At 62.2% G+C, this 10,321-nt stretch overlaps 2 protein-coding genes across 5 annotated transcripts in view; one reads left to right on the forward strand and one right to left on the reverse strand.

The window, feature by feature from the left end:
- Nucleotides 1-3,163: 3,163 nt before the first annotated feature.
- On the forward strand, nucleotides 3,164-8,008 carry SLC7A4 (solute carrier family 7 member 4). Its single transcript, XM_040251230.1, has 4 exons — nucleotides 3,164-5,476; nucleotides 5,956-6,590; nucleotides 6,757-6,865; nucleotides 6,960-8,008. Exons 1-4 carry the CDS (start codon nucleotides 4,495-4,497, stop codon nucleotides 7,121-7,123), a joined length of 1,890 nt encoding a protein of 629 aa, XP_040107164.1. The 5' UTR covers nucleotides 3,164-4,494; the 3' UTR covers nucleotides 7,124-8,008.
- Nucleotides 8,004-10,321, reverse strand: part of P2RX6 (purinergic receptor P2X 6) — a 10,047-nt gene continuing 7,729 nt past the window's right edge. For all 4 annotated transcript variants that reach the window (XM_040251234.1, XM_040251232.1, XM_040251233.1 and 1 more), the window contains 4 exons: nucleotides 9,632-9,725; nucleotides 9,441-9,506; nucleotides 9,235-9,312; nucleotides 8,004-9,155 (listed from right to left, as the gene is read on the reverse strand). In XM_040251234.1, coding sequence (XP_040107168.1) covers nucleotides 9,072-9,155; nucleotides 9,235-9,312; nucleotides 9,441-9,506; nucleotides 9,632-9,725 — 322 coding nt within the window. In that variant the 3' untranslated portion in view covers nucleotides 8,004-9,071. The remainder of the gene's footprint in view (nucleotides 9,156-9,234; nucleotides 9,313-9,440; nucleotides 9,507-9,631; nucleotides 9,726-10,321) is intronic.

Consider the following 10,321-nt stretch of genomic DNA (forward strand, 5'->3'; position numbering starts at 1 on the left):
TTTATCTACGTGAGGATATCCAGTTGTTCCAGACTATTCTTTGCCCCCATTGAGTCGTTTTGGCACCCTTGTCAAAAGTCGACTGGCCATCAGGAGAATGAGAAGGCAAGCCACAGACTAGGAGGAAGTATCTGCAAAAGATGTAAAGGACTGTTGCCCAAAATATACAAAGAACCCTTAAAACGCAACAATAAGGACACCAACAACCCAATTTAAAATGGGCAAAAGATCTGAACAGACACCTCACCAAAGAAGATACACAGATGGCAAATAATATCAAGACGCTCTCCATCATATGTCCTGAAGGAACTGCAAATTAAAACAACAGGGAGGTACCACAAACACTTACTGTGTGCGTGTTACTCACTCAGGAGTGTCCAACTCTGTGTGACCCCGTGGACTGCAGCCCACCAGGCTCCTCTGTCCATGGAACTGTCCAGGCAAGAATGCTGGAGTGGGTAGCCATGCCCTTCTCCAGGGGATCTTCCCAACCCAGGGATGGAACCCGTGTCTCCTGCCTTGTGGGCAGATTCTTCATCATCTGAACCATGACACGCTTACCAGCACAGACGAAATCCGAGGTGCTTACACCACCGCACGCTGGTGGCAGTGTGGGGTCCAGGCGCTCCTGTTCTGTGCTGCCGGGGACGCAGAGAGAATGGCCACTCTGGAAGACGGTCTCGCGATTCTTTATAAAACTAAACGTACTCTTCTGTCATGATTGAGCAATCACACTCCTTGATATTTACCCCAAAGAGCTGAAAACTTAACATCCGCAGAAAAAGCTGCACGTGGATGTTAACAGCAGCTTTATTCATACTTAGCAAAACTTGGAAGCAACCAAGATGTTCTTCAGCAGGTGAATGGATGAACTGTTGTGCATCCAGACAAGAAATGCAAAGCAGCACTGCAAAGAAATGGGCGATCAAGCCGCGAAAAGACATTAAGCACCCCCCAAAAAGATACGAGACCTTTAAGCACATGTTACCACGTGAAACAAGCCAATCAGGAAAGGTTACATACTGTATGGTTACAACTACACGATGTTTTGGAAAACGTCATGTGGAGCTAGTAAAAAGGTCAGTGGATAACTTAAAAAAGGTCTCTCCTGATTTCAGTAACACAGTCCTGATGATGTAGCATTCTATTTAGTTTAGAAATAAAGGAAGCATGAGTCTCCGTTCTTCTCCAACACTGTGTTGGCTCTTCTGGGCCCCTGCATCTCCATGTGAATTTTAGGATCAGCTGGATGATTTCTGCACAATAGGCAGCTGGGCTCTGACTAGGGAGCCCACCGCATCTACAGGCCAGTCTGGGGAGTGCAGCCATCTTGAGCACGTTAAGTCCATGAACGTGGGCTGTCCTTCCACTTACTTAGGTCTTCTTCATTTCAATGATGTTTAGTAGACTTCCATGTATAAGTCTTGCATTTCTTCTGTTAAATTTATTCTGAGCATGTTTATAAATAAATTTATTCTTTCTGGTGCTATGTAAGTAGAATTGTTTTCTTAATTTCATTTGTGGATAGCTCATTGCTAGTGTGTAGTAATGCAATTGATTTTTTTTAACAGACATCTTCTATCCTGTACTTTTGCTGAACTTGCTTTTAGTTCTAACTATGTGAGTGTGTATTCTTCGGGGTTTTCTAGTACACAAGTCATGTCGTCTGTGACAACACAGTTTCCCTCCTTCCTATCTGGATTCCTTCTATGTCATTTTCTCACCGAACTGCCATGATCAGACCCTCCAGTAAGATGCTGAAAATGAGAGGCGGGAGTGGACATCTTTGCTCCTGCCAGGAAGGGGAGGTTTCAGTCTTTCACCACTGAACTCAGGAGCCCAGGGATTTTCATGGATGGTCTTCATCAGGTTGAGGCCAGTCCTTCGATTCCTAGTTGCTTGAACACTCTTGTTTTTTGAGATGATCATGTGGTTTTGTCCTTTATGAGTATAGCGTACTACATGGATTGATTTTCATATGTTAAATCAATCTTGCATTCCTGGGATAAATCTCACTCACTCCTTTCTTATGCATTCCTGGATCTGATGTGCTAGTATTTTGCTGATCAATTTTGTGTCTATATTGTCTCCTTCTTTTTTTGGGCCACAGGACCGTAGTTCCCTGACCAGGGACTGAACCTGTGCCCCTGCAGTGGACGCTCAGAGTCCCAACCACCGGACAACCGGGGCACTCCCGCCCGCACTCCTAGCGATGCTGGGCTGTGGCGATTTTCTCGCGACGCCTTTGCTGGGTTTGGCGCCAGCGCAGCCCTGGCCTCGCGCAGTGAGTCGGGAAGTGCCCCCTCCTCTTCCTTTGTTTCCTGGTGCTGTATTCTTGCCGCGTCTTCACGCTGCGCCTCTGTTCACAGGGGCCCTGCCATATCCTTGGCAGGCTACCATTTACTGTGTCAATCAAGCGTGGCCTTGACTACCCACTGAGTATTGGTGCCTACGGTAAGAGCACTTCCCTGGGCACAGGAAAAGTCAGCGCCCTGAAGCACGTGCACCAACTCTCTCAGCGTCATCAGTAACGCCTCTCCGGACCTCCTGTTATAAAACTGCCCAGCCCTCTGGGCTTGAAATGCATTTTTCTGTGTTTCTGTGGAGGCGCTTCAGAACAAAGAATACCTCCTCAGTTCTGGCCATGCGGGAGCAAGTTCAGGCGGACATGCTTCCTGCAGGGAGTGGGAGCCCATCTGAGAAGCTCCTTAAGACATTATCAGCCCGGGACTTCCCTGGGGGTTAGGACTCTGCGCTCCCAATGCAGGGGGTCTGGAGGTGTGATCTGTGGTTGGGAACTAACATCTCCACGCTGCAAGGCACAGCCGAAAGTAAATAAAAATAACAATTGCTACCATTATCATTAAAAAAAAAATGCAGCCAAATAACAGAAGGGAGCAAAGGGGCTGGCTAAGGCAGTGTCCCACATGGCATCAGGTTGCCGGGAGCCCACCATCCCGTCAGGAGCCCACTGAGCCAGACAGACTGCAGGGGGCCCTGAAACCCTAATTCCACAAGCCACAGGGGAGCCTGAAAATCAGCACTGGAGGAAGTGGCTGCCTGCTTTGCTTGGCTTTGCTGGGAGGGATCGTCACCACTCTTCCATGAGAGAGTGAACACTGTCACACCCACGTCTTCACTTTCAAACAAGTGGGAGGGGCCAGACAAAGCCCCGTTCCCCCCCCCCACCCCGGTCCCAGGAACAAACACGCCTGTCACGGGACGGGACGTGGGCCTGGCCACGGTGTGGGCCCTCAGGACACCGCACCTCTCACTGACATCACCAGTAGGGGGCTGCCCCCGGGTCCCCCAGGGTCCTCCTGGCCTGGCACAGGTGGCCCTCGGCTAGAAGCGGCAGCTGTTGGCATCTGAGGGCCCTTCGGGTGCCGGGTGCTGGAGGGCTACAGGTGGTGCCCCGAAGACTGCTTGCTCCTTTGGGACACTATCTGCACCCAGAGGCTCAGAACAGCCAGCAGGGCCTCTTGCTAATTCACAGGCTCTCCCGGCAGTGTACGCGGTGGCTTCCAGCCGCCCCACGCAGGCTGCTCGGCCAGCCCTGCACCCTTGGCTCACTAGGGCCCCAGCGTTGGGCGTGGCGGGATCAAGGAGGGAGTCTGCTCCAGCCGAAAGCAGGTGGCTGCAGACCCGTCCCCTGCCCCCAGAACTGCATCCGCTCAGGGGCACCCCGCTGGCCTTGGCCTGGGCTTCCTCGTCTGTGAACCAGGCCCCGGGATGGCGCGCCCCTGGAGCCAGGGTGAGGAAGGGGTGGGCTGCCCGGCTGTGTGTCAGCAAGGTGCGGCGGGCTCGCTCAGGCGCCCGGGGGTGGGGGCGGGCTCTGCACGCGGAAGGACCGCACCGGCGGGCGGGGCGGGCGCAGCGCGCAGAGTGGCGGCGGCGGCAGGTGGGTGGCAGAGGGGACGGGTTCGGGGGAGGAGGCGAAGGCTCGGGTACCTGAGGACGGGGCGGTGAGGCTGGCTCCAGGGCCGGCAGCGGCGAGTTGGGGCCGGGGCGCAGCCAGGAACCTGGGATCCCCCTCTCGTTCTGGCCTGCGGGCGGGCGAAGGGGATCCGGCGTCTGAGGCCGGGTGGCAGTCCGGGAGACGCCCAGTGCCTGTTCCGGGTGCTGGAGGCCTGGCCCAGCTCCCTGGAAGCCTCGGGTTTCCACCTGGCTCTGGGTTCCCAGGTCCAGAGGCTGGGCTCCCAGTCTGGCTCCCTGGGGCTGCCTCCCTGCGCCCTCGAGGCCACCCCCCACCCCCCCCCCCCCGTTCCCCCCAACCAACACGCCCAGATTCAGCTCCACTTGGTTCCCTGCCCTGCCCTGGAGGCAGACAGCCCTCCCGCCCAGCCCAGCCCAGCCCTCTGGCAGCCCACTGTTAAGGGCACTTGGGACCCAGGGTGCAGTCACACTGCAGGCAGGGCAGCCGGTCACTCCCCACTGGCCCTGGCAGGTGCCTGCAGCTGGCTCCGGGCTCCGCTCTGCTCCTCTCTGCCCACGATGGCTCGTGGACGGCCCTGTGCTGCCGGCCTGGCGCGCTTCTGCCAGAAGCTGAAGCGGCGGAAGCCGCTGGAGGACAGCACCATGGAGACGTCGCTGCAGCGCTGCCTGTCCACGCTGGACTTGACCCTGCTGGGGGTGGGCTCCATGGTGGGCTCTGGCCTCTACGTGCTCACGGGCACCGTGGCCAAGGAGACCGCGGGCCCGGCCGTGATCGTGTCCTTCGTCGTGGCTGCGGTGGCCTCCCTCATGGCGGCCCTGTGCTACGCGGAGTTCGGGGCCCGTGTGCCCCGCACGGGCTCTGCCTACCTGTTCACCTACGTGTCCGTGGGCGAGCTGTGGGCCTTTCTCATCGGCTGGAACCTCGTGCTCGAGTATGTCATCGCCGGCGCCGCCGTGGCCCGCGCCTGGAGCGGCTACCTGGACGCCATGTTCGACCACCGTATCCACAACTTCACCGAGGCCCACCTGGGCGTCTGGCAGGTACCCTTCCTGGCCGGAAGTCCGGACTGGCTGGCTGCCGGCATCATCCTTCTGGCCTCCGCCTTCGTCTGCTGCGGGGCCCGCGCCTCTTCCTGGCTCAACCACACCCTGTCGGCCATCAGCCTGGTTGTCATTCTCTTCATCGTCGTCCTGGGCTTCGTCCTCGCCCGGCCCAGCAACTGGGGCGAGGCGGAGGGCGGCTTTGCGCCCTTCGGCTTCTCCGGCATCATGTCTGGCACGGCGACCTGTTTCTACGCCTTTGTGGGCTTCGACGTCGTTGCCGCCTCCAGCGAGGAGGCCCGGAACCCAAAGCGCGCCGTGCCCCTGGCCGTCGCCCTGTCGCTCGGGCTGGCGGCCGCCGCCTACATCCTGGTCTCCGCCGTCCTCACCCTCATGATCCCCTGGCACAGTCTGAACCCTAACTCCACGCTCGCCGACGCCTTCTACCAGCGGGGCTACGGCTGGGCTGGCTACCTCGTGGCAGCTGGCTCCCTCTGCGGTGAGTGGGGTCCTGCGCTGGTCTCCCGGGGCGGGCGGCGGTGGGGAGACACACGACTCCGCCTGGCTTCGCTTTCACCAGCTGTGGCCAGTGAAGCCGCTCAGTCGTGTCCGACTCTTTGCGACCCCGTGGCCTGTAGCCCACCAGGTTCTGAGGAGCCTCTCGGTCCATGGGAGGTGCTAATTATTAGACTCCACCCAGACCCGCGGGCCCCCTTATATGTGGGATGTCAGCCTGGGCATGTGCTTCCCATTCACAGGGACTCAGCCATCACTAGATTGCCCACCCCCAGCCCTCAACCTAGCTGAGGTGTCCCATCCCTGGGCTGGAAGAGGGGTGACCGCCCTGCACCTTGCAGGCACTCAGGCTCACTCCGAGAACCCAGATAAACTCAGGCACAGGCTCCCAGGGGACCCTGCCACGGCCTCTGGGGTGCCCACCTGCTGGGCGCACTGACCAGCCCTCGCCCTCCGCCATAGCCATGACCACCGTCCAGCTCAACGGCCTCTTCTGCCTGCCGCGTATCATCTACGCCATGGCCGTCGACGGGCTGTTCTTCGAGGCGTTTGCCTACGTGCACCCCCGGACGCAGGTGCCTCTGCTGGGCATCCTGGTGTTCGGGGCCCTCACGGCTGTGGTGACGCTGCTGCTGGACATCGAGGCCCTGGTGCAGTTCCTGTCCATCGGCACCCTGCTGGCCTACACCTTTGTGGCCATCAGCGTGCTTGTGTTGCGATTCCAGACGGCCTCTCAGTCCAGCTCGCCCAGCCTGGCCGGCTCCAGCCTGAAGGCCAAGGAGTACAACTCCTTCTCTGACCACTTGGAGCTGGTGGGTGCGGGGCACGGCCCCGAGCCGGGGCGGCTGCGGCCAGCCCTGAGGCCCTACCTGGGCTTCCTGGACAGGGGAAGCCCCGGCGCGGCTGTGCGCGGGGCTGTCTGCGGGCTGGTGGTCTCCGCCGTCGCCCTGGGCTGCGTGCTGATGCTCAGGCACTCCGTCCTGCACCTCCCACTCTGGGGCTTCCTCCTGCTGCTGCTGTGCGGCGGCGTCGCGTTTCTGCTCAGTCTCCTCGTCCTGGGGGCCCACCAGCAGCAACGCCTGAAGGACACCTTCCAGGTAAACCCCCGCCTTCCCCCGTACCCGCCAGCCCACCACCCTGCGTCCTCGGGTGGGCCCCAGGCTCCAGAGCCTCCAGAGGCAGAAACAGGCTTGGAGGCCTGCAGAAGTGGGCCCTGGGCCCGTGGGCCCCTGCAGCCGGCCCAGCCCTGCCCTTGCCCCCCAGATGCCCCTGGTGCCGCTGATTCCAGCTCTGAGCATCGTCCTCAACTTCTGTCTGATGCTGAAGCTGAGCTACCTGACCTGGCTGCGCTTCACCATCTGGCTGCTGATGGGTGAGTGGGGGGCTGAGCTGGGGCCCAGGTCCTGCTGCTGGGGGCAGAGCGGGGGTGGCGGTGGCCTGCCGCTCAGCTCGCACCACCCCGGCAGGACTCTTGGTGTATTTCGGCTACGGCATCTGGCACAGCAAGGAGAACCAGCGGGAGCCGCCGGGGCTGGTCACCACCCACCACGTGGCTTTCCCCGACGGCAGGCTGGAGGAGACGGCGCAGGACCCTGGCCGGGCGCCGGCCCAGGGGCCTGGCAGTCCGTGAGAGCTGCTCGGCCTCCGTTCAGGGCGGCTCGGCGGGCTCGTGGGCCTGCCCACCCGAGGGGGCCCCTGGGACCCGCGGACTCTAGTTTAGGGGCTGGCGCTGCAGGTCACCCTTGGAGTGGGCACCGCCAGCGCTGGGGCGGTGGACTCTTTGCAACCCCTTCCAGCTACTGGGGCGGGTGGGGAGGACACCCTGTCTGGGGACCCACAATAGGAACCACTCAACCAGCCGTGTGGCCGTGTCACGTCCATGGATCTTGAGGCATCGGGTCCTTGCCGGCCCCTGGAAAGGGCTCGCTCGATTGTCAGGGTGGTGCAGGGTGGAGTCCTGGGGCTCCGCGTGGGGGAGGTGCCGGCCTGGGACAGCCCTGGGCTGAGGACACGCAGGCCCGTGCCCTCTGCCCCTCCGAGGGTGCCACAACCCACAACGCGCCAGCACAGAGGAGCAGAGTCAGGCTCCCCTCCCCTGGGGGGCAGGCCCGGCACAGGCGCCCGGGCCCCAGGGAGGCCGCCTAGAAGGGCAGCAGAGTTCCGGGGTGCCCTTGTCTCCCTGGCTCCCGGAGAGCGTGGCGTGTGCCTGAGGCCCCCATGGGGAGGCAGAGGCACGCCCGCACGAGCACGTGCACCTCCAGACACACACCCATGGGCTCAGCACGTGCAGACTGAGGCCCCAGACCTCCAGGCTCAGACCCTGGTGCCTCCCCGGGCTGGGCACCCGAGAGCCTGAATCCTTCCCAAGTGCCCTCCAGCTCTCCCCCCACCCCTGGTCCTTGGGAAGGGCCCAGGCCCAGCCGCATGGCCCGCAGGTCTCCCGGGCAATGCTGTGCCCCCGCAGATACCACCAGCCCCGTCCCTGCCTGTAAGGAGCACGCGGGAAGCTGTGGCTTTGGCAGGCTTTACTCCCCGACCTTGCAGCCGTCCGTCAGCGCTGTCTGGGCCCACACCCCTCGCCCTGGCCCTGAGGACGCCCCGCTCCCTCGGACACTGCTCTAGGGATCAAGAGGCAGCTTGAGCCCAGCCTGAGCCCGGCGCTGGCCCTCCACAGCTGGCCCGCATCATTGCCCTGGCCACGTCCAGCATGCCTGGTCTCTGGGCCCCATGAGAAAGAGCCCCAGGCCTCCCACGCGAGCACCCTCTAAACTCTGCCATGAGGAGTCCAGCAGGCAGGACCCAGACCCAGGCCCTGTGACGACTACATACCAGACCCTGGCCAGCCTGCCGTGGCCTCTGGGACTTGTCTGGAACATTCCTTCCAGCCTCGGGGCTCTGCTCCCGAAAGGCAGGGCCTCCAGAGAGCCACCCCTGCAGGCTGGCCCTGGGGGTGACCACGGGCAGTGGAGAATTCCTCTCCCACCAGTCCTCCCCACCCACACGGCTCCAGGGGGCTCAGCCCACCACTGGAGCAGCTCGTCCTTGGTCTTCTGTCGGTCCCAGTCCCCGTAGAGCCGGAGAGCTGCCACGGGGAAGGGCTGGGCTATCTGCCCGCCCCAGTCTGAATTCCAGGAGTGGATCCCAGCAGCAGAGACACTCTGCCTGACTCTGAGGCTCCGAGATGGGGGGTGCTGACCGAGGAGAAGGCTGGGGTCCGTACAGCCAGAGGAGGGGCTGTGGGGGCCACTAGTGCGGGGGCCACGCTGGGCGTCCTGGTGAAGAGCTGCGAGAGGGTTTTCCACACACAGATGCAGCTGGAGCCCCAGGACGGCACCCTGACGCGTCCTGCTACAGGTCCCTGCACAGGCGGCTCTGGGGCGCTCCCTGCCCCAGGAGGAATCGTCCTCTCACCCCGTCCTAGTCCTGGGGCTCCATCCACAGGGGGTGTCCCAAGGCGAGGTCCCCGCCTTCCCAGCCCCGACCCCCACCAGCAGGGAGCAGGCCATCTAGTGGGCCACAGCCTCCATGTCCAGCTCCCGGAAGCAGCCGTGGCTGTCAGGACAGGCGCTGGGCCCCCTCTAAGGCCCCTGGATGGCCGGGCGCGGGGGTGCGGGTGCTGGCTCTGTCTGCTGGAGCTGGGCGGTCCTCTTTGGAGCCTTTGCCTATGAATGATGGCAGCAGGTTGGGGCTCGGGCCAAAGCCCCGGGCAGGCGGCGCCCAGGCCCCGCGGGCACAGCGTACCTCCTCGTACTTGGTCCTCCAGTAGAAGTGTGCGTCTCCGTCCACGTACAGCAGCAGCAGGTCACAGAGGAAGGTGATCTGGGGGCAGCAGGGCTAAGCTGTGCCCAGACCCACCCACCAGGCCTCCCCCGACCAGACCCGACATCGGGGGCCCAGCCTTGCCGGGGCGGGCCGGGCGCATGCTTGCCCACGCTCTCCGCACTCACCACGCCCAGCCAGGCTGCTCCTGTGCCCAGAGAGATAAGCGTGGGGATGAGCCCGAATTTCCCTGCCTGAGAGATGGGGTGAGCCCTGAGCCATGACCGTCCCTGCCCCCCAGCTCCCCGCCAACCCTGCCCACCTACCCATCCAGTGATGTGACCGTCACCCCCTGCCCCCACCAACCCTGCCTACCTACCCGCCCTGTGACCAGGATGTCGAAACGGATCCCATAGAGCTTGAGCAGGCTGCGGGCCTCCACACCGGAGCTCTCCCACCAATGTGTGGCTGTCCTGGGGGCAGGAGAGAGGCTGGTGGCCTGTTCTGCCTGCTCGCAGCCTCCATCCCCCTCACCCACTGACCCCACAACCCCCCAGCCCCATCCAGCATTCCGGGAGGCTGCCAAGGACACGGGGGCAAAGCAAGCTGGGTCCCACCCCTCAGGAGCTCCCTGCCTCCCCAGGGGACGGGGCAGAAGGGTCCCTAGACAGACACCAGCAGTGGGAGTGGGGGAGCTGGGAGCAGGCCCAGGGCTGTGGGGTCCAGAGGGGGGACCGCACTCTCCCCTGGAAGCAGGGAAGGCTCTGCAGGGGCCCTCAGGCTGGCTTTCCAGAGGCCATGAAGCAGTTCTACACAAAGCAGAGGCCGGAGGTCAGAGCGGCCAGGCCAGGTGAGGCCCAGGTAGCTGTCAAGGCCGTCGCCTCCAGGCCTGGGGGCTGTGTGAGCATGTGTGTGCGTGTGTGTGTATGTACTCATGTGTGAGCACGTGTTCGTGTGTGCACATGCGTGTGAGCATGTACATGTGTGCGTGCGTGTGTACTCACGTGTGAGCATGTGCTCGTGTGTGCTCCTTACACGAGCATGTACACGTGTGTGCTCACGTGTGAGC

Source organism: Oryx dammah, unplaced genomic scaffold (genome assembly GCF_014754425.2).
Source record: "Oryx dammah isolate SB20612 unplaced genomic scaffold, SCBI_Odam_1.1 HiC_scaffold_12, whole genome shotgun sequence".
Classification (NCBI taxonomy): Eukaryota; Metazoa; Chordata; class Mammalia; order Artiodactyla; family Bovidae; genus Oryx; species Oryx dammah.

Excerpts from the sequence above, each read along its gene's own strand:
- SLC7A4 (XM_040251230.1), top strand. The coding sequence starts at position 4,495 with ATGGCTCGTGGACGGCCCTGTGCTGCCGGCCTGGCGCGCTTCTGCCAG. Across the intron at positions 5,477-5,955 it reads GGCAGCTGGCTCCCTCTGCG|CCATGACCACCGTCCAGCTC; the intron begins GTGAGTGGGGTC and ends CCTCCGCCATAG. Across the intron at positions 6,591-6,756 it reads GCCTGAAGGACACCTTCCAG|ATGCCCCTGGTGCCGCTGAT; the intron begins GTAAACCCCCGC and ends CTTGCCCCCCAG.